Here is a 26,663-nt window from a genome sequence, read left to right as displayed (position 1 = left end):
ATGAAGGTAAATGATGGACAATTTATATTCCTTTCAAATTAAGCACAAAGTGTAAATAGAGAGTAGAGTATGGATAGCATTTTGTATTTGTGCCCAACGAAATGAAGAAGAGATATCAGCCAGAGAATTCCTGTAATCATGTTAATATGTACAAATTAGTAAGATTATCATCAGCTATAAATACGGAATTGATAACAATGTTATTTACGTTTTTTGTGTTATGTTAACAACACACTATCAGTTGCTGAAGTAGTCAGCATTATATACATTGTATTGTACACTTGAAGGTACGGGTGAGAACTCGACATGATGTGAATCACACACATCCTAAAATTGTAGCTGGTAGGCAACCAAGTTGGTTTTGAATTATTTGACTCACGATTCCTGGGAGCAGCAGGCCAAACCTCGTTAACCAGTTTTCATAATTACCGTCAATGTTAATAACCCATATTTAAAATTAGTGCAGTTTCCCAATTAATTGTGACATGTATTTAGGCAGAAAACCCTAACATCACATCTTTAACAAAAATACCTACCCCAAATCACCAGTCCTCAACCCACACTGACGTTAACGCTCACCTCCCACCCGTAACAAGGCGCCGTCACTAATCCAGTACTTACAACACATCATAAAACACAGCATTCCACCACTTATGACAAGGCACAGCCGCAGTGACACCCTATCTCAGCCTCTCCATATAGTGGCCCCGCAAACAATATCCAGACCTATATCCTTACACCTTATTAAGCATACGGGTTGTATATAACCTCGGGACGAATTGACCACAGGCTCTGGCAATAATTTGTACGTGTGTACAGAGGTTTTATTGTGGTCAGCGATACATCAAGATTGTTCAGGCAGCCCGCAATCATATGTACGTATAACCCGGCCATTACCGACTTCGTTAGGGGAGCACCTGTTCAAGGTGTTTCCGGGGGCGCGTTTGACCTTGACCTTGAACTTTGGTTCAAATTATAGCTTCACGGTTTGCCCATTTTGGGTTAATCTTGCCTCTTATTTACCTATTCCAGCGTGATTGCTGCGTTTGAGGAAATATGAGCTCATTAGGTTCCCACCTTGGTTTTCATAGTCAAATGGTCAAAGTATAAATCAATCTTACCGCGGATTTATGGAGGCCTCTATTCAGGTTTTATCATACCGATTTACCATATAAAGATCACAGTAGTGTTTTTTGGTTTAAAAAAAATAAATATTTGATCATTTAAACGATTATTACATTATTTGTGTGATGTATATCATATTTAATACACTTGGCCACTTTAGGCCGAACGGACGCGATCCCCATGCTGTTTCATGTCGTCAAACTGCTTCCGCCACAACAATACCATGGTGAACACTGTTTCGAAACGGCCATGACAATAACGTGCTTCCATCGTGTCACGTCAAACACTGTTTCAGCAACGACAATAACGTGCTTCCATCGTGTCACGTCGAACACTCTTTCGGCAACAACACCATGCTTCAGACGTGTCACGTCGAACACTGTTTCCGCCATGACAATACCTTGCTTCCACCGTGTCATGTCGAACACTGTTTCCGCAAGGACAATAACGTGCTTCAACCGTGTCATGTCGAACAGTGTTTCCGCCGTGATAATAACGTGCTTCCACCGTGTCATGTCAAACACTGTTTCTGCCATGACAATACCATGCTGCCACCGTGTCATGTAGAGCACTGTTTCTGCTATGACAATACCGTGCTTCAACCGTGTCATGTCAAACACTGTTTCCGCCAGGACAATAACATGCTGCCACCGTGTCACGTCGAACACTGTTTCAGCAACGACAATAACGTGCTTCCATCGTGTCACGTCGAACACTCTTTCGGCAACAACACCATGCTTCAGACGTGTCACGTCGAACACTGTTTCCGCCATGACAATACCATGCTTCCACCGTGTCATGTCGAACACTGTTTCCGCAAGGACAATAACGTGCTTCAACCGTGTCATGTCAAACACTGTTTCCGCCAGGACAATACCATGCTTCCACCGTGTCATGTCGAACACTCTTTCTGCCATGACAATACCATGCTTCCACCGTGTCATGTCGAACACTGTTTCCGCAAGGACAATAACGTGCTTCAACCGTGTCATGTCGAACAGTGTTTCTGCCATGACAATACCATGCTGCCACCGTGTCATGTCGAACACTGTTTCCGCAAGGACAATAACGTGCTTCAACCGTGTCATGTCGAACAGTGTTTCCGCCGTGATAATAACGTGCTTCATCCGTGTCATGTCAAACACTGTTTCTGCCATGACAATACCATGCTGCCACCGTGTCATGTAGAGCACTGTTTCTGCTATGACAATACCGTGCTTCCACCGTGTCATGTCAAACACTGTTTCTGCCATGACAATACCATACTGCCACCTTGTCATGTAGAGCACTGTTTTTGCTATGACAATAACATGCTTCCGCCGTGTCATGTCGAACACTGTTTCTGTCATAACAATACCATGCTTCCACCGTGTAATGTGGAACACTGTTTCTGCAATGACAATACCATGCTTCCAACGTGTCATGTCGAACACTGTTTCGGCAATGACAATACCTTGCTTCCACCGTGTCATGTCGAACACTGTTTCCGCAAGGACAATACCATGCTTCCACCGTGTCATGTCGAACACTGTTTCCGCAAGGACAATACCATGTTTCCACCGTGTCATGTCGAACACTGTTTCCGCCATGATAATAACGTGCTTCCACTGTGTCATGTCGAACACTGTTTCTGCCATGACAATACCATGCTGCCACCGTGTCATGTAGAGCACGGTTTCTGTTATGACAATACCATTCTTCCACCGTGTCATGTCGAGCACTGTTTTTGCCATGACGATACCATGCTTCCACCATGTCATGTCGAACACTGTTTCTGCCATGACAATGCCATGGTTCCACCGTGTCATGTCAAACACTGTTTCTGCCATGACAATACCGTGCTTCCACAATGTCATATCGAACACTGTTTCTGCCATGACAATGCCATGGTTACACCATGTCATGTCGAACACTGTTTCTGCCACGACAATACCATGCTTCCACCATGTCATGTCGAACACTGTTTCTGCCATGACAATACCATGGTTCCACCGTGTCATGTCGAACACTGTTTCTGCCATGACAATACCATGCTTCCACCATGTCATGCCGAACACTGTTTCTGCCAGGACAATAACATGCTTCCACCTTGTCATGTCAAACACTGTTTCTGCCATGACAATACTATGGTTCCACCATGTCATGTCGAGCACTGTTTCTGCCATGACAATACCATGGTTCCACCATGTCATGTCGAACACTGTTTCTGCCATGACAATGCCGTGCTTCCACCGTGTCTTGTCGAACACTGTTTCTGCCATGACAATGCCATGGTTCCACCGTGCCATGTCGAACACTGTTTCTGCCATGACAATACCATGGTTCCACCATGTCATGTCGAACACTGTTTCTGCCATGGCAATGCCATGGTTCCACCATTTCATGTCGAACACTGTTTCTGCAATGACAATGCCATGGTTCCACCATGTCATGTCGAGCACTGTTTCTGCCATGACAATACCATGGTTCCACCGTGTCCCGTCGAACACTGTTTCAGCAACGACAATAACGTGCTTCCATCGTGTCACGTCGAACACTCTTTCGGCAACAACACCATGGTTCCACCATGTCATGTCGAACACAGTTTCTACAATGACAATACCGTGCGTCCACCATGTCATGTCGAACACTGTTTCTGCCATGACAATACCATGGTTCCACCATGTCATGTCGAACACAGTTTCTACAATGACAATACCGTGCGTCCACCATGTCATGTCGAACACTGTTTCTGCCATGACAATACCATGGTTCCACCGTGTCATGTCAAACACTGTTTCCGCTACGACAATACCATTCTGATGTGAAGGTTGTCATTAGATGTGTCTCGGTTATAAATTCCTCGTAGAGTAATCAACAGCCGTGTCGCGTGTAAAACCAAATTTATGTGTGCAATTGCGTGAGTGAGTGGCCCTTAAGGCCGATTTCATCAGCTTCATGTGGGAGGCAGGTCCATGGTGATGCAGGTCTTAGACGTTTACTACTACGGAGAAACCCACGAGACGGGGTATGGTGCTGACAAACCTGGATACACAATCAGGGAGAATCTAGAATTCGAACACAGGAGGGTACGCAACAGGGGAATACGGCACTTTAGGCGACTGGGCCACCCTGGTATGTTAAAAGCGATGACTTTTACTTGAAACCAAATCAATATATGTTTTTTGCTTGTATCCGTCTCAGCTGTTGCTCTGTCAAACCTCAAACAGTTTTCGTCGGCTTCATCTAAAGCCCCATAATGCACCTCGATCACATGATGACAATGTACGCAAGGCGACGTCCACAGCATATGGGAAACAAGTCGGGTAGGAACAAAGCAAGACTTGCCTACAGCGGCAGCAAAATGCAAGACTAAATTATACACCGATGCTCCCTTGGTTTATAAAAAGGTTTTAGGGTGATAGTACGCCGGACTCAAATTCTGAGCTCAAATTATGGGGGATTTATACTATGGGGAGGATGTAGCGTTCGTTGAAAAGAGGAGAGGGGGGGATATTCATCCGCGAGGCTCAGACGCGCTACCAGCTAAATAACCGTTATTATCAATAAGCACGGGGTTTGATTTATTGGAAAACTACCCGAGTTCTTGGCTCGTGCAAGTCACGTGACACACTGGGAAACAAATCCAAGAGATGCGGCAAGCATGCGCCGAGCACTCTTCAACCGGAAAACTGCGCACAACGTACAAGTAACTCTGTCTTACAGCAACAAATTAAAACCGGAAAAAAATTGTCCCACTGAAATAAATATCGAAAAAAATTAATTAGCCTGTAGGCAGTCAATGATGGTTATATCTGAACACTGATATGAGACAAAGAGGTTTATCCGACGATGTGCCCCGGACATGGATACTAATAGGTTTAGTTCAAAGACGGAGTTGCAAAGTACTCCGATTGAAATACTTTATCTCGGCGTTTAGTAGACAGAGTGAAGCAACTTAGCGTAAAATGGCTTTTCTAATAAGATAATGGCCCTTAAAGCGTGAGGTCTACTGGCTCGCTCCTTATGGCTGGGGACACGTGTTCACATGCTAATTACTTAAATGGTTACTGCATTGTGTGGCGCGACTTGCAAAGGTCACATGCGAAGCTGACGACGGGTTGAGAAAACAATCGCCGCAACGGACGTTTTCCCGCCAATTGGACTGGCGCTGCACAAATCACGTAAACTAACAAACAGATTCGTGTGAGCATTAGGCTTGACTCTCTATCTTTTCGTTTCCTAATCAGCACAAATCAAATGTCCATTATTGGGACCTGGATTAGTTGCCGTGAGGGGGCGCTGCGAGTCTATTGTTCATTTGCCCCACCGAAGAAAGGAATGGTGTTTTTATGTCCCCGTTCTTCTAGAATCAGATGCTTGGGGTTTTTCGGTTGAAACAATTAACTTACATATTTCAGAGGTTGTGAGTATTTATTTAAATAAAAGTGAGCTATGCACGCAGATCGCTTGGGATACATATATTTGTACAAATATTTCATTTGAAATTGCAACAAATGCTACATCATCGTTGCGTTTGCTTTGATTACCGGTATTGCAACTGCTGCTGCTAGTACTACTGTTGATAAGGCTACCGATGTTGACACTGCTGCTGTTACTACTAGTGTTGATAAGGCTACCGATGTTGACACTGCTGCTGTTACTACTAGTGTTGATAAGGCTACCGATGTTGACACTGCTGCTGCTAGTACTAATGTTGAAAAGGCTACCGATGTTGACACTGCTGCTGTTACTACTAGTGTTGATAAGGCTACCGATGTTGACACTGCTGCTGCTACTACTAGTGTTGATAAGGCTACCTATGTTGACACTGCTGCTGCTAGTACTAATGTTGAAAAGGCTACCGATGTTGACACTGCTGCCGCTACTACTAGTGTTGATAAGGCTACCGATGTTGACACTGCTGCCGCTAGTACTACTGTTGATAAGGCTACCGATGTTGACACTGCTGCTGTTACTACTAGTGTTGATAAGGCTACCTATGTTGACACTGCTGCTGCTAGTACTAATGTTGATAAGGCTACCTATGTTGACACTGCTGCCGCTACTACTAGTGTTGATAAGGCTACCGATGTTGACACTGCTGCTGCTAGTGCTAATGTTGAAAAGGCTACCGATGTTGACACTGCTGCTGCTACTAATGTTGAAAAGGCTACCGATGTTGACACTGCTGCTGCTGCTAGTGCCAATGTTGAAAAGGCTACCGATGTTGACACTGCTGCTGCTACTAATGTTGAAAAGGCTACCGATGTTGACACTGCTGCTGCTGCTACTAATGTTGATAAGGCTACCGATGTTGACGCTGCTGCTGCTAATGTTGAAAAGGCTACCTATGTTGACACTGCTGCTGCTACTACTAATGTTGATAAGGCTACCGATGTTGACACTGCTGCCGCTAGTACTAGTGTTGAAAAGGCTACCGATGTTGACACTGCTGCTGCTACTACTAATGTTGAAAAGGCTACCGATGTTGACACTGCTGCTGCTAATACTAATGTTGATAAGGCTATCGATGTTGACACTGCTGCTGCTAGTTCTAATGTTGAAAAGGCTACCTATGTTGACACTGCTGCTGCTACTAATGTTGAAAAGGCTACCGATGTTGACACTGCTGCTGCTAGTACTAATGTTGATAAGGCTACCGATGTTGACACTGCTGCCGCTACTACTAGTGTTGATAAGGCTACCGATGTTGACACTGCTGCTGCTAGTGCTAATGTTGAAAAGGCTATCGATGTTGACACTGCTGCCGCTAGTACTAATATGTTAATAAGGCTACCGATGTTGACACTGCTGCTGCTACTACTAATGTTGATCAGGCTACCGATCTTGACACTACTGCTGCTACTACTAATGTTGAAAAGGCTACCGATGTTGACACTGCTGCCGCTAGCACTAGTGTTGAAAAGGCTACCGATGTTAACGCTGCTGCTGCTACTACTAATGTTGATAAGGCTACCGATCTTGACACTACTGCTGCTGCTACTAATGTTGAAAAGGCTACCTATGTTGACACTGCTGCCGCTAGTACTAGTGTTGAAAAGGCTACCTATGTTGACGCTGCTGCCGCTAGTACTAGTGTTGAAAAGGCTACCGATGTTGACACTGCTGCCGCTAGTACTAGTGTTGAAAAGGCTACCTATGTTGACGCTGCTGCTACCACTAATGTTGATAAGGCTATGTCCCTACTGCTGCTACTAATGTGTCCCTACTGCTGCTACTAATGTGTCCCTACTGCTGCTACTAATGTGTCCCTACTGCTGCTCCTAATGTGTCCCTTCTGCTGCTGCTAATGTGTCCCTACTGCTGCTACTAATATGTCCCTTCTGCTGCTCCTAATGTGTCCCTACTGCTGCTACTAATGTGTCCCTACTGCTGCTACTAATGTGTCCCTACTGCTGCTACTAATGTGTCCCTACTGCTGCTACTAATGTGTCCCTACTGCTGCTACTAATGTGTCCCTACTGCTGCTCCTAATGTGTCCCTACTGCTGCTTCTAATGTGTCCCTACTGCTGCTACTTATGAGTCCCTACTGCTGCTACTAATGTGTCCCTACTGCTGCTACTAATGTGTCCCTACTGCTGCTACTAATGTGTCCCTACTGCTGCTACTAATATGTCCCTACTGCTGCTACTTATGAGTCCCTACTGCTGCTACTAATGTGTCCCTACTGCTGCTACTAATGTGTCCCTACTGCTGCTACTAATGTGTCCCTACTGCTGCTACTAATGTGTCCCTACTGCTGCTCCTAATGTGTCCCTACTGCTGCTTCTAATGTGTCCCTACTGCTGCTACTTATGAGTCCCTACTGCTGCTACTAATGTGTCCCTACTGCTGCTACTAATGTGTCCCTACTGCTGCTACTAATGTGTCCCTACTGCTGCTACTAATATGTCCCTACTACTGCTACTTATGAGTCCCTACTGCTGCTACTAATGTGTCCCTACTGCTGCTACTAATGTGTCCCTACTGCTGCTACTAATGTGTCCCTACTGCTGCTACTAATGTGTCCCTACTGCTGCTACTAATATGTCCCTTCTGCTGCTCCTAATGTGTCCCTACTGCTGCTACTAATGTGTCCCTACTGCTGCTACTAATGTGTCCCTACTGCTGCTACTAATGTGTCCCTACTGCTGCTACTAATGTGTCCCTACTGCTGCTACTAATGTGTCCCTACTGCTGCTACTAATGTGTCCCTACTGCTGCTTCTAATGTGTCCCTACTGCTGCTACTTATGAGTCCCTACTGCTGCTACTAATGTGTCCCTACTGCTGCTACTAATGTGTCCCTACTGCTGCTACTAATGTGTCCCTACTGCTGCTACTAATGTGTCCCTACTGCTGCTACTTATGAGTCCCTACTGCTGCTACTAATATGTCCCTACTGCTGCTACTAATGTGTCCCTACTGCTGCTACTAATGTGTCCCTACTGCTGCTACTAACGTGTCCCTACTGCTGCTACTAATGTGTCCCTACTGCTGCTACTAATGTGTCCCTACTGCTGCTACTAATGTGTCCCTACTGCTGCTACTAATATGTCCCTACTGCTGCTACTAATGTGTCCCTACTGCTGCTACTAATGTGTCCCTACTGCTGCTACTAATGTGTCCCTACTGCTGCTACTAATGTGTCCCTACTGCTGCTACTAATGTGTCCCTACTGCTGCTACTAATGTGTCCCTACTGCTGCTACTAATGTGTCCCTACTGCTGCTACTTATGAGTCCCTACTGCTGCTACTAATGTGTCCCTACTGCTGCTACTAATGTGTCCCTACTGCTGCTACTAATATGTCCCTACTACTGCTACTAATGTGTACTGTGTATGAGTGGGATATTCATATTCAAACTGCGCTTGGTATCTCAGTGAGCTAGCACTATAAATCGGCATCAGTCCGGACTAGTACACACACACACACACACACACACACACACACACACACACACACACACACACACACACACACACACACACACACACACACACACACACACACACTTCTACTACAACTGCTACTACTACTACAACTACTTCTACTACTACTACTTCTACTACTACTGCTTCTACTACTACTTCTACTACTACTACTTCTACTACTACTGCTACTACTACCACTGCTACTAATACCACTGCTACTACTACTACAAATACTACTACAAATACTACTATTTCTACTACTACTACTACTACTACTACTACTACTACTACTACTGCTACTACTACTGCTACTACTACTACTACTACTTCTACTACTACTACTTCTACTACTACTGCTACTACTATTACTTCTACTACTTCTACTACTACTACTTCTATCACTACTTGTACTACTAATGCTTATACAACCACTGCTACTACTACTACTTCTACTACTACTGCTACTACAACCACTGCTACTACTACTACTTCTTCTACTATTGCTACTACAACCACTGCTACTACTACTACTACTGCTGCTGCTGCTTGGACTGCTTGGACTCCATTATTTACATTTCGCCGACATAGCCTGGAATATTGCTGAATGCGGCGTTAAATCCAATCCTAACTACTACTACCAACCAATACCTCTGCTACCGCCACCTTCACTGCTACTTGGAGCAGGAGGGAGGGCCCTGTGACGCGTTCGGGTCCTGCATCACGCCAGACTCATACACCCATCTAACACACCGTCACATAACTGAAATATGCTCAACCCCGCTTACGCACTTATTACTACCAGTACTGTGTTAGATTTGGTCTTCAGCAACCCATGCTTGTAAGAGGCGACTAACGGGTCGGGTGTTCAGGCTCGCTGATTTGGTTGATGCGTGTCATCGTATCCCAATTACGTAGATTGTTGCTCATGATGTCAATCACTGGATTGTCTAGTCTAGACACGTTTATATTCGGACATATAGCTGGAATATTGCTGAGTGCGGCGTTAAAGAACAAACAAACAGACAAACAAACACTAAAAAGCCGCATGATCAAGTGTCTCAAACACTGCACCTAAAATATGGAGGTTTGGAGATTTAACGACAGTGCATGGAGTCAGAACTAAATTTCGCCGGATTTGAATTAATGACGCGAAACTCTTATGACAACAAGTTCAGGTTGCCGAGTGTTTTAAGCGGTTGGGTCAGTAGCTGTGCCAGCTCACAGTGGGAAGCTAAAAGATTCTACCAAACTGCCTTTAATAATTCCAGAGAAGTACTCCAATATTTCATAAAACAAGCGCAAACTGAAAACTGATCTTAAAACTCAGCAGGCCAAATGCTGGATTCCTATTTCAGTGAATTTGTTCCGGATGTGCGATTTCTGGGCTCGGATGCGCGCACATCTGATAGGAGCTCTCCGGTCCGGAGGGAGCGAGTGAAAGTAGTGTCGATTTCAAATTACTCCTGAGATCAAAAACAACAATTTGCTGATGCTAAATTTGACGAGCTGGTCAGAAAAGGGATTAGAATTGACAGCACTTTTAGATTTATCGCGTTATGACAAGATCTTCTGCACTTGACTCGATATGCTTGGATGGGAAATTGCCGACGTTTAAGAACTCCGTGCACCTCTTGCAGAAACGTTGTCTGTCGTTACCGACACGGTGCATTTACTGTACGGGGTGTCTGGGTCAGCACTTCTGGACTTTATTCACTTTTCGAAAGGGGAGACCTTTTAAACCAGCTTATTCTCGATTTTCATTTAATAATTTACACGGAAACGAACGATCAGATTGGAGAGTTGTAGCTCTTCCTGGTCGAAAAGGCGAGATGTGATAAGTGTCCTTTGGCCACTGAAACTGTCAAATTATATTGTGACGGAAACCTTTGAAATATTGGAATGAAAATTATCAGACCTGTTCACTGTGATAAGGTTTTCTTTCTTACGCTTCAAATTTTAGACTTCAAACGTATTGATAAAATGAGTGAAAAGTTCTACTCTCGTTACAATGGCAGTGACATTTACCGTGGCCCATCTGACGTGTCCAAAATAAAAGCGATAAAACCCTTTCCATAATCAAAAGAACCCTTTGCATAAAATAGTCCACTGTACCATTCAAAGCATGTGTTTATGAATCACGTTAAAACAGTGATGATACCAGGTGTTCGCGAGATGGTGGGCCTATCCTGGCCCGACGGTGGCACCGCCACAGATCAAGACAATCCGTTTGGGTCATTGTCAAATATTGAAAAAGGCTCAATGAAAACCTAAACAATCAGCCTTTTTGACACATCGAAGTCTGTTTAGAGATGGAAAAACATTCAAACATTGAACAAAGTCTAAATTTCGTTGATATGAACATAAATGTAACTTTCTTCTTCGATTTTTCTGTGCCGCAACTAAACTGAGGAGAAAAAGAAACCAGACATCTCAGTTGGTTTTTTCATCTTATATCTTAAGTTAGCGATGTTATATCCCAAAAATGAACTCTACTCGCGCTAAGTCAGCACTCAAAGAATACATCTACATGGTTTTATTTTAAAAAAATATATTTTGATCGAAAACTTAATACACAACTGCTGATGTGTATTTTACACAGCTGATTTTTGCAAATCAATAAATTTGCTTTTTTCGGCACATGTTTACAACAACTCAAACATGGGAGGGGTCATGTGGTTGCAAATTTTCTTTTTTACCCCAGTCTTCATTGAACCAGTTAATTTTTACACAACATTACCCAGTCTCAGATTACTTTTTACAAACTGTTGCAGGAATGAGTGATGGTTATATTGACACAGTCAAATTTAACAACAGTTCTTTTATTTTTCAATTGTATAACAAGAATTCTGTATACTTGCTTTTGCTCCTCGGTTTATTAAAAAGGTGGATAAACGTTAGATTAATGATAAATCATAAGGGGAAAAACCTTTTAAAAATTGTTTGATTGGTCCAAGGATAGAACTGGTATTGATATTCTACCCAAAATTAGTTATAGTGACCTAAATTGATGACGTCATCAACAATGTCTAACCATGCCCATGCTCCATGCTTCTTTAGACGTCATTGTGTGCTCAATCATTAACTGTCGGCTACATTCAGTTGCCAACTCGGTGCCAAAACAGGTGCGTGATTCAGGTGTACCCCGCCCCTCTCCGTCCCTCAGCCCCACCCCCGGGCAGTGGGAGTCTAAAAATCGGTAATTACGTTACCAACAGCGATGCTCAAGAAATAGCCGGAAAAGAACATTCGCAGGAAGTAGTGCTAGGAGCGCGATGGTGTTTAGGTGAACGGCCCGTCAATAATGGGAGACGGCAGGGGTCTCGTGCCTCCAATTTGAGCAATAAACTCTTATTCATATTTTCAATACATTTCTAAGCCTTTTCGGTGGAGATGTTTCCTATTCTCAACACTTTAGAAATTTTCGCCTTTAACGTTTTCTTAAGTGAAGGGTTGGTCTTTAATTTGAGAGCCCCGTTTCTTACAGCCAATGTTGAACGAATTGCAAAGCTTTAATTTTTCCTTCTGCCTTAGGCTGTACCCGAAGTCTAACACAATGCTCACAAGAGACCTTTCTTTCTATAGGACTAGAAATAAACTGAAACCATCGCTAGATTACACAGAACAAGCTATCCCTGCCACATCTAAATTGGCCCGATTAACATTGCCCGGCGTCATTAAGTGGAACCGTACGAGTAGGGCCCGAAGCTACCCGATTATCTCCAATCCCCTAATCTGGGACCCATTCGCTACCCAAAACCTGACTTCTGTCTCCCCAGCTCAGGGAACTGTTTTCATGACGGGCCACGCCCCTCTCTGCCCGGCATGGCGGACCATTAAAAGCGTTTCGGTGAACTGAAAATTGTTATTGCCTTTTGGGTAATCTATTTGGTGATAGCGATCAAATGTGATGGAGGTATGATTGATTTAAACGGTTGATATTTCTTAAAAAAAAGCAAACCATCTTCGAAGCATCAACCGATGTCAATTTCTACTGGTTGTATAACCTAACGACGTCATCACCTTTTATATACCGATGAGCAAAAGAAACAATACCTCTAAGTTGATTTTAGCATTATGTTTGATTTACAATTGAAAATATCTTTGGGTGGCAATATTTTACCCAAAAAGTGAACTGTATGCGCACTGGCGCTTAGTCAGCATTCAAAGAATACTTCTACATGGTTTTATTTAAAAAAATATAAATTTATAAACTTTAAAGAGGTATATAAATATTGCGCATAATACACCACTGCTGACGGGTACCGCAGACATCTTATCTTTGAAAATCAATCAATTTGCTTTTTTCGGGACAATTCTACATTTCAAACATGGTAGGGGTCCATTGGTTTCAGATTCATTTTTTTACCCCAGTTTTCATTGAACCAATTATTTTTACACAAAATGATCCAGTCAAAGATTATTTTTTTTACAAACTGTTGCAGGGATGATTTATGGTTAAATAGACATAATTAAGTTTAATATAATTTGTTCTGTTTTCAATTACATAGAAAAAAAAACTCGGTACACGTTCTGTTGCCCCTCAGTTTGTAACAAACGAAAGAGCTGGAATAAGGGCCCATTTTGGTACACTGGAAATGTCAAATCTTAAACTTAAACTCTGAAATACTTGCTCTGTGCTATGGATTATCTGAAAAAAACATTTTGCTGAAACTGAGTGATGAAGGACGTTGTTTTTTTACTTCAAGAGAAATTCCATCTATGAGCAAGATTGTGATCGGTGAATATCATTTCCAGTCAAAGACTTGCTAATGTTCAAATATTACTCAAATGATTTCTAAAAACCTCATAAACCTTTTAGACAACCTTTAGCCAAACCTGTACATTCAAAGTTGTTATAAGACCAAAACATGCACATGTTATTATAGACAAAGCCTTATTCTCTTTCATGCGACAGTCTCATAATAAAAAAATATATATAGGTTTTACTGATTTCCGAAATTATGCAGATACTATGGGTAAAAATGTCCCTTGTCACACCTCTTCTTTTATGGGTTTAGTGTGATTGAGATTGGTTTAATTTGGAGGAAAACCCGAAGTGACGCAAGTAATGAATATAGAAAGACATTTACAACTTTGGCGAAACCAATTATCACGTTCAAGGTGCCGATAGTCTACGGATCAAAATCTGGGATTCGAACCGACATCAGTGGTTTACGTAATGAAAACTATGGGGTTTTGCTGATTAATTTAAGTTTTAGAAACTATATAAAACACATATATTCTTATCAAATCGTGTTGCAATAAATCTCGGATCCTTTCAGATTTTTCAAAACAGCAATATATATCGTTAATGGAAATTGTTGATCTATTTTTTTAGCCGTTTTAACTCGAGGTTTTGTATCATTAAATGAAAGAATGTTTCAATGAATCCTTAACGTTTGTGAATATAACAACACATATTTCTTAACAGCATCAGCTCTGAAAACAAAATATATTTCGAAAACTGCATGACAATTTTGCAATTCAAAACTTTACTTTAAACATTTGAACTCGTGAAAACAGCTTCGACAACTTTGACAAATATTTTTAGTAAACGCGGCATACATTTGGCCAAATATTGACACTGTGAAACTCCTCACTTCAACATGGTAACTCAGTACAACCAGAGCAGAGGCAATTTGCCCCAAGGCTGGTACATTAGATGAATGTATTTTTATGAAAAGGCCACTTGTGTTTTATCCATAGGTCTTCACCCATCCCCTAGTTTGCGTTTCATGTTAGCAACATATCCATTTGAGCAACATGATATAGGGCACAATTACACCGCACTTGCACACGAAAGTAAAGTTGTTTTTTCTGAGTCTTTATATTCACTGGATGAACAAGAGCTGAACGGACACAGAAATATAAACGTCTTGGTATTAACATTTTGTAAGGTATTTGTGGCAATGTTTTTTTCAACGACACTTAACGGAATGAGAACGAATTGGATTTTATTTGAGGTTATGATATATGCACTGGATATGCACCGAGAGATGTGTTTTTAAGCAGAATGTTTCGCAAGATATACACGAAATAATGTTTTCATGTTATGTAAATAATGCATATCATGATGAATTGACAAAAATATTATTCTGCAGTCCACACCCTTATATTTAACACCGTATTTGATTATCTGTAAAGAACACTCAACAGAGTTAGTACATATAGGTGTGAGACATGGACTAAAACATATTCCGTATGATTCATAATGCAAAAAAATAGTACTTAAGATTCAAATTTGACACAGAGAGGGGGGGAGTAATGTCTAGATTGAATGAACAAAATCAAGTTGATAATTATCTCATTTTAAGCTTTTCGCAAAGTATCTTATGTGCAAATGGTCTCACTTCTTTTAAAAGAGAGACGTTACTCAAATGGCAAATGCAAGCACAGAAACAGTTAAGACATAGATTTTGTTTGTCGCACTCAGCAATATTCCAGCTATAAGACGGCGGTTTGTAAATAATCGAGTCTGGACCAGACAATCCAGTGATTGACATCATGAGCATCGATCCGCGCAATTGGGATACGTTGACATGCATCAACCAAGTCAGCGAGCCGGACTACCCGATCCCGTTAGTCGCCTCTTACGACAAGCATAGTCGCCTTTTATGGCAGGCATGGGTTGCTGAAGACCTATTCTACCCCGGATCTTCACGAGTCGTAAAGACATAGACAGGGAATAACATATTTCCAGAACTGGCATGGATACAAATTCTAATTAACAGATTATTAATTATCTTATTCGCCAACTTATCCATGATTTGTTTTACTAAATGAGTACAACATCAGTGATATGGGCTGTTCTTAAAACCTGACTGCCGAATCAATCACGTCGGACGCCCATTGGCTTAAACATTATGAGCCACAGAACCTAAGAAACAATTTAACGATTTACCCACGTATGTACCTAACTCTATATTCATAACAGGAAATAAAATAGAAAAAAAGAAAAAGGTATGCGTAAGTTATGTTAAATCACGGCGTGTCACCTCACACATGAAGGTCTATTGTACAGAAAGGTAGTCCACAATGGTCTAACACTCAGGGCATGGAATGCAAATAATGAAATGTTCAGAATTGCAAGATGACAACAATATGCTAAACCTATTTAATTTGGGATGGACAAAGTATTTTCCTGGAATGTATTTATGTCTGAGATTATTATATGTTTTACAAATTAACAGAAAATGGTATTCGTTTTCGATAAGACCAGTATTACAGATGTTACAAAATCTTGGGACATTATGATTTCTCTCTACTTCAGTATGGAGTGTATGAGAACTACAACGATAGTGGGAGAGTGCAGTACGGCATTTATCAATATCGATATTTAGAAGCTTTTTTCAACTGAGAAATTTCAAATAAAGGTACACATTTTAGGACGTTTACAATTTCTAAATGAAATTCGTGTTCATGAATATACACCTTTAGATTGTCCCAAGCCTTGTTATTCTTTAAGGGGCGGTCAGGAAGCCTTGTGGTTAAAGCGTTCGCTCGTCACGCCGAAGACCCGGGTTCTATTCCCGACATGGGTACATTTCTGGTGTCCCCCGCCGTGATATTGCTGGAATATTGCTAAAAGCGGCGTTAACCCATACTCACTGTTATTCTTTAAAGTGAGTGAGTGAGTTTGGCACTTCAGTTATATCACGGCGTGTCAGGTTCGTGTGACAGGAAAGCCCGTAGTGTTTGTTTGTTCCCTTTGTTTGTTGATTGACGCCGCACTCAGCAATATTCCAGCTATGTGACGGCGATAATCGAGTCTGGACCAGATAATCCAGTAATTGATACCATGAGCATCGATCTACGCAACTGGAATACGATGACATGCCTCAACCAAGTCAGCGAGCCTGGCCACCTGATCCCGTTAGTCGCCTCTAACGACAAGCATAGTCACCTTTTACGACAAGCATGGGTTGCTGACGAAACTCGTAGTGATATTAATCTTCAACGTTTACCTTCATGGATAGTGTGCTGACAAACCTGGATCCATAGCCAGGGCGAACCGGGGCCCCTTAAACTGCCATGTAACTAAATACGTTAAACCGCATTGTAATTATGACGTGCAACACATTACCTTCCTACAATAAACAGATATGTAGGTTTAGCACTCTAGAACCTCCTAGCTGACCTTTACTGTCGGTGAGGGGAGTTTGAGTTGGACGCAGTCTACTTGACTGCATGAGGCATATCGTTTCAAGACATCCAAAATGGCAAACAGTATGATCAACACTAACGTTTTAACATTTTGCAAATATCACATATCGCAATTAATGAAATAGTGAGTCTTTTCGTTGGTTATAACGGTGCTTTGAACTGAGTTTCCGTTATATCACAGTATGTCTGTTTAGTGAGTGAGTGAGTTGGGTTCAAAGCCGCTTTGAACGGTATTCTAGTCATATCACGGCATGTCTGCTTTATGTGGGAGAAACGCCGAAAGTGATGCAAGTCTTAGATGTTTACCACTTTGGTAACCAATACTTAGTGCTGACAAACCAAGATCATAATCGGGGCGAACCGGGATTCGAACCCACGATCATAGGTTCCTGGTGCGCCAAAGGGATGCAACTCTGCACCGCGAATAGCGCCGCCTGATACGACTGGGTCCCCCGTGCCCCCCATGCCCCCCGTATGTCTGTTTAATGTGAGAGGAAAGCCAAAGCGTTTAAGACGTGTTTTATTATTAAATTTAGAGAAACCCATATGCACGGGTATGGTGCTGACACACCTAGAACAATAATCATGGTGAATCTGGGATTCGAACCAACGATCAGGGGATTCTGGTGCGTCTATGGGACACAACTCTGCACAGTACACAGCGCTTGGCCCCCCGGGTGAAAATGAAAACTGAATTGAAGGGTTTGAGTTCAATCCTCGTTGACCATGAGGTATATTACCCCGTTAGAATGAGTCCGAAGTTTCCAATGCTTGAAAGCGCCGACAAAATGGGGACAGAATAGTAACGGTGCATTATTATGTATCATCGTACCCCGACGCCGTGGATCATTACTCATGCTATCAACCACTGGTTTGTCCAGGCCCTATCAATAACAGGTCGCTGTGATACCGCTGTAAAATTTGAGGCAGCGGCATAAAACAACATTCAAACACTACAGTTATATGCGTGTCCTGCTTGAGCCAAATAATTTAAAATAATTAAGATGAGTCTTAACAGGCATTGAAATTTGAGTTGACATGTTTCTTACTTTCGTGCAGAAACAAGCTGCATCTATCTCTGTTGTGATTGCAGAAATGACACCTTATTACCAATGTTTGAATGGCTGTACCAATCAAGAAATATAACCAAAAACTATTTGATTTTAACCGCTTGTCATAGGCCATTTTATGACAGACAGTTACGCAGACATGTGTTAAAAATATCGCTGGGTCATTATAGACATTCGTGATCGCGTGCCGTCAATTTACTCCCTACACTGACGAAGTTGTCGGCCTCGTGTCAGAGCCCGCATGTTCTATCTGAAATGATTAGTCTGCGAATTGACAGATAAACTTGCTTGAGCTTTATATGAACGGAACTCATCCACAAACAAGTGTTGTGACCCCGGGGCATGAAATGGGTGTCGTAATCGGACGATTAGCCATACAAACAATGACAGCTCCGAAGGAAAAAGCACTGCATGGAGTTTGCTGATTTAGACTCGCTGCTCGGAAGTGTCGTGGCGGACTGAAACGAAAACGAGGCCGAGAGTGACGGGAACATTAACCGGCTAATAAGATAATGGACACTAAATGGAGGTTTACGAGAGTCTTGCATGAAGGAAAACACGGAACGCGCATGAGAAGAGGACGCTGGTGATAGACTAAATATTTGTGCTTGGAAACAATGCATTTGAACATCGCCTTGGACAGATGCTTTTTGGGCAAAGGAGAAGTACTTCCGTTTACGAGCGATAGGGAAGCTGGGGACAGGGCTCCCGTTTGTCGCGGTATTGCTATCACTTTGGGTTTGATGGAGCGCATAATGAGGGCATATTGGCTCGCTATTATCTAATATTTCGGGTCGTGAGTGGTCATTAAGGCAGGAACGATGTAGTGTGGTATACACTAGGGTTATACCCAGGGTGAGTGAGTGGACTGCGCCATTTTTTTGGTACAAGGTAATCGACAGATATATGTTTTTTAATTTAAACTACCTATGGATGATATCAGGGTAAAGGTGTGGGTTGTTTGGTGTTGTGGAATAATTCCGGATAAGAAAGTGTAATAATTGGTGTGTTCTGATGAAGGATGCGGGGCGTGATGAGGATGAACGAACGCCATCAATGTCAGGGTAGGACACAAGTCCAACACGAGATCAAAATGTGGTGGTATACATGCATGGAAAGTTAGAGGTGTTGACATTAAGTATGGTGTTCTTTGGGGGCTTACAAACATGACTGGGAAATCTACTGTTTGTTTGTTTGTTGTTGTTTAACAGTTAATATAACGAATAAGAACAAGTATGCTTCCTTTGCAGAGTTTAAGAGGAGATTTTACAAAATTTATAATTTTTACTGATCACTGAGGACATGAAGGATAATACATTGTCGTTTCATTTATGTAAAGTCGTTAAAAGTGAATGAAAGTTGTTTTTTGTTCACATTCAGGAATAATGCAGTGTTCGACGACGGCCTGAAAGATATCGAATCTGGATCAGACATATCAGTGAGTGATAGCATGAGCGGTGATCCATACCGACGTCGTGTGATGAAACACTATCAGCTTGGTCACACATTGTCCTTCTCCTATCCGGTAGTTGAGACCTATTTGTCCAGTACCGACACCCGCTGCCAACGTCAGTGCACATTAAGCTATTAGGAGCAAACACATTCATTTACAAACGCTTCAAATATACTGAACGACAAAAGACACGCGAATGATATATGTTGGTAAACGATACTAATATATTTAGGCATAATTTTCAGTCATATTTATTTCCAAAACGCCCTAACAGCCCATTTTACTTGATGAAGTCTCAATGGCCACATGAAAAATCAATAAATTCATGACATCAAACATTGATTTGAAATGTTAAAAAACATTTTGACATGGCATTCAAAGGTCACAAGGTGCACGGCATGTCCGTGCAATCAATGTTTTTAAAAGCACACTCGTGATTTGTATAACTCATTTGACATGTCTTTTGAAAAGAAAAAGAGCCACTGTTCGGCTTTGGGGTGGGAAAGTGTTCGCAATGTGGCTGTTACAGTGAAAGTTCAAATCGCCACTATCGCCTGTAGGCGAGATTTAATGCCACCACAGCACCAAGGATCGACCACCTAGTGACAGGCCCCGAGTCACTGCCACACATCCAGATGGAACACAACGGAACAACTCAACACACCACAGGAACCCATGGTAGGGCCAACAGTTACACTGGGGTTACGCGTCGACTTTAACAGTTACACTTTGGGTACGCGTCTGCCTAAACAGTTACACTGAGATTACGTGTTGATTTAAACAGTTACACTGGGGTAACGCGTCTACTTAAACAGTTACACTGGGGTTACGTGTCGACTTAAACAGTTACACTGGGGTTACGCGTCGACTTAAACAGTTACACTGGGGTTACGTGTCGACTTCAACAGTTACACTGTGAATACACGTCAACTTCAACAGTTGCACTGGGGCTACACGTCGACTTCAACAGATACACTGGGGCTACACATCGACTTCAACAGTTACACTGGGGTTACGTGTCGACAGCAACAGTTACACTGGGGCTACACGTCGACTTCAACAGTTACACTGGGGCTACACGTCGACTTCAACAGTTTCACTGGGGTTACGTGTCGACAGCAACAGTTACGCTGGGTCTACACGTCGACTTCAACAGTTACACTGGGGCTACACGTCGACTTCAACAGTTATACTTGGGTTACGCGTCGACTTCAACAGTTACACTGGGGCTACAAGTCGACTTCAACAGTTACACTGGGGTTACGTGTCGACAGCAACAGTTACACTGGGGCTACACGTCGACTTCAACAGTTACACTGGGGCTACACGTCGACTTCAACAGTTACGCTGGGGCTACACGTCGACTTCAACAGTTACGCTGGGGCTACACATCGACTTCAACAGTTATACTTGGGTTACGCGTCGACTTCAACAGTTACACTGGGGCTACACGTCGACTTCAACAGTTACACTGGGGCTACACGTCGACTTCAACAGTTACACTGGGGTTACGCGTCGACTTCAACAGTTACACTGGGGCTACACATCGACTTCAACAGATACACTGGGGTTTGCGCGTCGACTTCAACAGTTACATTGGGTCTACACGTCGACTTCAACAGTTACGCTGGGGCTACACGTCGACTTCAACAGTTGTACTGGGCTACACGTCGACTTCAACAGTTATACTTGGGTTACGCGTCGACTTCAACAGTTACACTGGGGCTACAAGTCGACTTCAACAGTTGCACTGGGGTTACGTGTCGACAGCAACAGTTACACTGGGGCTACACGTCGACTTCAACAGTTACACTGTGTCTACACGTCGACTTCAACAGTTATATTGGGTCTATACGTCAACTTCAACAGTTACGCTTGGGGCTACACGTCGACTTCAACAGTTGTACTGGGGCTACACGTCGACTTCAACAGTTACACTTAGGTTACATGTCGACTTCAACAGTTACACAGGGGTTTGCGCGTCGACTTCAACAGTTACTCTTGGGTTACGTGTCGACTTCAACAGTAACACTGGGGCTACACGTCGACTTCAACAGTTACGCTGGGGCTACACGTCGACTTTAACAGTAACATTGGGTCTACACGTCGACTTCAACAGTTACACTGTGTCTACACGTCGACTTCAACAGTTACATTGGGTCTACACGTCGACTTCAACAGTTACGCTGGGGCTACACGTTGACTTTAACAGTAACATTGGGTCTACACGTCGACTTCAACAGTTACACTGTGTCTACACGTCGACTTCAACAGTTATATTGGGTCTACACGTCAACTTCAACAGTTACGCTTGGGGCTACACGTCGACTTCAACAGTTACGCTTGGGGCTACACGTCGACTTCAACAGTAACATAGTGGTTACGTGTCATCTTCAACAGTTACATTGGGTCTACACGTCAACTTCAACAGTTACGCTGGGGCTACAAGTCGACTTCAACAGTTACATTGGGTTACGTGTCGACTTCAACAGTTCCATTTGGGCTACACGTCGACTTCAACAGTTACTCTTGGGCTACGCGTCGACTTCAACAGTTACACTCGGGTTGCGCGTCGACTTCAATAGTTATACTGGGGTTGCGCGCCGACTTCTACAGTTACACTGGGTCTACACGTCGACTTCAACAGTTACACTGGGGCTACACATCGACTTCAACAGTTACACTGGGGCTACGCGTCGACTTCAACAGTTACACTTAGTATACGCGTCGACTTCAACAGTTACACTGGGGCTACACATCGAATTAAACAGTTACACTGAGTCTACACGTCGACTTCAACAGTTACACTGGGGCTACACATCGACTTCAACAGTTACATTTGGGCTACACATCGACTTTAACAGTTACACTGGGGCTACACATCGACTTCAACAGTTGTACTGGGGCTACACATCGACTTCAACAGTTACATTGGGGCTACACATCGACTTTAACAGTTACACTGGGGCTACACATCGACTTCAACAGTTACACTGGGGCTACACGTCGACTTCAACAGTTACACTGGGGCTACACATCGACTTCAACAGTTACATTGGGGCTACACATCGACTTTAACAGTTACACTGGGGCTACACATCGACTTCAACAGTTGTACTGGGCTACACGTCGACTTCAACAGTTACACTGGGGCTACACGTCGACTTCAACAGTTACGCGTCCACGTTGACGGGGCTGTACGCTGAAGATGACCGCGCACGGCTTACCCAACGTCATCGCCCAGTGTCTCATCTGCAACTTTCCTATTGACACAATGTTCAACAAGAGTTTCCTCTGACTCGTGCTGTGAAATGTAGATGTTGCTTATCAACTTTTGTCAAAATATTAGGAGGTTGTTAAAACAACTTGATTTTGTTTCCGGGTTTCTATTGTTCGTCGGAATATAGCGATCAAATAAATATTTCAAATTCAATAGAAATGTTTTCCGAATTTCTTTTCCTTGTTGTTTTCGTGAGGGGGCTCATTCGTTTGTGATCATTTTGCGATGGAAAAAAACGTTGTGAATGTGTAATGTATAAAATAGCGTCTTTAAGACAGATTTCCATATTTACCATATTTTGAACCTACATTACAAATATTAATAAACTATATCGTAAACTAATTCTTGTCCATAAAACACCTACCTGTGAAAATTATGTATTCAGAGTACGTAATAAAACAATACACGATGCTGACTTCAACAACAGTTTTTTTTTCAGAACAAGACTTCGTCCATGGCATAGCACCGACGATGCGATTCCAATGCACTTCAATAAACTAAAAATAATACACGAACAGAGTAATACGTATATTGGATGTAAGAATATTTTCAACCTGAATGTTATTCTTGAACACGGCGAAGAGCCCGGGTCTATTTGTTGCTGCATTGAGTAGCTGCTGAACTCAAGCATCATAAAAAAGAATTCTTGATGTCAAGCAAAGATGGCAAACCAGACTCGCCTTTCTGCATCTTCAGTGCAAGGTTATCGCGTTATGGTGTTGTGGCGTTATGGTGTTGTGGACGGTAAAGTTGTTTTAATTGGCAGTCTTTAGATGAGCGTTGTTTTCATTTCATGCCCCCCTATATACCACCTCATGTCACTCGTGTTATGATGTCTTGCCCCAAGTACCCAACGGCTTTGCATTCATTGTCGCCGTCTTCAGGTTAATGGATGTGTCAAGATCCCTTCGATCCACCATAAACATTTTCATACTCTTTTTCAAATACCACAAACCGTCATGGTGAGAAAGGAAGCCAGGCCTATCTAAGACCGCTTGTCTTGCAGCCAGAGTCAGACAGTGAAAACAAAAATACAATGTGGCTACTTGAAAGCTGAGTACCCGTCCGAGTTTATAACCTATTGCTGAGTTTAGTGGTGCTTCAGTGTGCTGCACGAGCAAAACACAGGAGTGTGGGCGTGCTGGGGTCACAATTACTCTATGTGGAGACCTGGGAACGCTTCGGGCAATTAAATATGTCTCATCTATGTTGTATCGATTTTCAACTGTTTCAACAGGCTTGGTCTTGTGGCACATTGTGTATGATTTTGCCACTATGCGAACTTTGAAGATGTCGGATCTTAGGGTTGTTGCACACGGGACCAAAGGCCGCCGGAAGCGGTCATACGCTCTAGGCTGTTGTTGTAAAGACGTACAGAGTACTAACGTACACTCACAATGTCCATAAACTATTTAGTGTCTTTAATGCACTTTTATTAACCCTTGTCCGTAAAAACCATCAACTTGTGCACGCTCTCAAAGCAAGTGAGCGCCATCAATTCTCCCCTTTTGTTTGAACGGGAAAACAAAGCGATCTTGGTCCTAAGAAGGCTACAACGACTCTCCGCAGGGTCTGATTTCCCCGTGTGGAGATTGTTACGCTGCTTAACTCCTGATTGCGCCAGTGTGTAACTAGCGATTCCCACTCCAATGATTCGCAAAGGTCTAACACAGGTACACACCGTGTCACTCAAAAGACCAGAGCGGACAAACGCCGTTTTGTTCCTTGGGGGATTTCACCGTCATATGGGGCTCTTCAGATGCACATCTTTCAACAGTCATTATTCCGGGCAAGTTTGGCGAGATAGGTTTTTCGTGTCGACTATACAAGTGTGCTTTAAGGGGAAGGTAAGGACCTTGGCTCACACAAGTCTCCTTTGATGGCGTCCTCAATAAAAGAACATTACAAGCTAGGAGCATTAGCTGTGGTAAAGGCTCTATAAAACACACATTAGCGGAGGAGAGGTGTCTTTTATGAGGCATGTATTTAGTAGGTGCAGTGCGAGGAGCTGGGAGGAAGGACCGATGGGATAGGACGGGGACAAAATGTTGAAGGGGAGGGACAAAACGGATAGAAAGAAGAAAGTATAAAGACGCGGTGTTTAGAAAAGAAGACAAAGGAAACAATAATGATGTTGTTAGTGCATAAACGTGTATAATCAACCTACAAACTCAAGGGCATTTAGTTCGTCTCGGCACCTTTTGTGGGGAAACAGATGAAAAGATGGGAAAAGACAATACAGATTGGGATACGTGTGGGTAATTGAAGCTTCTTAAGATTGCTCAAATAAACTTCACGGTTTACAGATGAATAAAACTATTGGCAACACTCATCAAAACCCATGATGTCGTATGATGAAACTACTTCGGTAGCTCTACTTAAGTATCAGAATTTATAAAGGAATTAAATTACAGAGTAGTAATTCAATTCTATGAAAGTATTTATGAAAACGAAAACAAAATCAGTCTAATGTCCAAAGTATAATTGTGAAATAAATACAATTATTACTATTATTATTATTATTATTATTATTATTATTATTATTATTATTATTATTAAATGATAATCAACGTGGATGTTATTCTGTTTAAGTAGCGCATATATACTTCGTCAGACAAAGGACAAACAGAAAAAACAACCCAGAAAGGCACTGGTACGTTATTGACAGGATTGTCAGAGTTGAATTTGAATCATAAATGCACAAGGAGACACAGCTGTGGAACTATTTGTTCTTCGTTTGTCTTCTCTGTACCCTGTTTGTTGAACAGGCCTGATCTGTTATTCATAACCTTTAATCCAGGTTATCCCCGACGGCTTGGACAAAGCATGTTGACCACTTTGTAGCTTTACCATGAAAGGTGGCACCGAACTTGAGCAAATATTCTTCAGTTTCGATGTCGTCTGCTGTTTTACGAAGCCAGCAAGCTGGCGCCGGAAGTCTGTTGAATAAAGCGCTCTCTCCCGGCGGTGCCCTCTCGAGGCGCGATTGCTCTGTTTCAAACAAGATAAATAAACCAATCAGTTATCGTAAAAGTGCTTGTTTGAGCATAAAGCTTTCAAATCCCCATATGAGAATTACTATCGCTATATCATTTTCATCTCCCTCAGATCACGAGTGTGTGTGCTCACAAATTAGGACTGGCATTTTCGCTTCTACCCCGATGTCCCTTGCGACGTGTAAAGAGTCCTACATTTACTTGGAGCTGCGCTTAACAGTCAAGTATTCATCACAATTCGCGCCTAAACCGTCACGGGACAACGTCCATTTACACCTTTTCATATCAATCAATAAGAAAAAGCATTTTTGTTAACTTGTTACGTCGAAATGTGCAGCTAGATAGCAAAAAAGCACAACCCCGATCAATCATAAGTCCAGAGGGTTTTCAGCCATAAGTTAGTCTTACCGCAGCATTTATCAAGCAGGGGACCAAACGGTTTTAGCGGAGGAACAAAATGCTTAGAATTCTCTTGGAGATTCTCGCTGACTGCATCTTTTCAAGAATCTGTTTGAGGTATTATGTTGCTCTCTGTAAAGTAAATCAACGTTAAGGCCATTTTATATTTGATTTGATAACACATCGAAGAGATTCGGTATCGGTCATATCCTTGAAGTCCCTCCTGATATTATAGAAGCTCTTTTCCAAATACGGTATTCT

At 42.6% G+C, this 26,663-nt stretch overlaps 1 protein-coding gene across 1 annotated transcript in view; it reads left to right on the top strand.

Moving 5' to 3' along the window:
* The first annotated feature begins 4,757 nt into the window (after window positions 1-4,757).
* LOC124140177 (serine-aspartate repeat-containing protein I-like) overlaps window positions 4,758-26,663 on the top strand; it is a 28,164-nt gene continuing 6,258 nt past the window's right edge. The window contains exons 1-2 of the mRNA XM_046507593.2: window positions 4,758-4,813; window positions 5,730-6,880. Coding sequence (XP_046363549.2) covers window positions 4,758-4,813; window positions 5,730-6,880 — 1,207 coding nt within the window. The remainder of the gene's footprint in view (window positions 4,814-5,729; window positions 6,881-26,663) is intronic.

Source organism: Haliotis rufescens, unplaced genomic scaffold, assembly GCF_023055435.1.
Source record: "Haliotis rufescens isolate VD_foot unplaced genomic scaffold, xgHalRufe1.0.p SCAF_23, whole genome shotgun sequence".
Lineage (NCBI taxonomy): Eukaryota > Metazoa > Mollusca > Gastropoda > Lepetellida > Haliotidae > Haliotis > Haliotis rufescens.
Note: the sequence above shows the minus strand (reverse complement) of the source record. Positions and strands in the feature narration are given on the sequence as shown.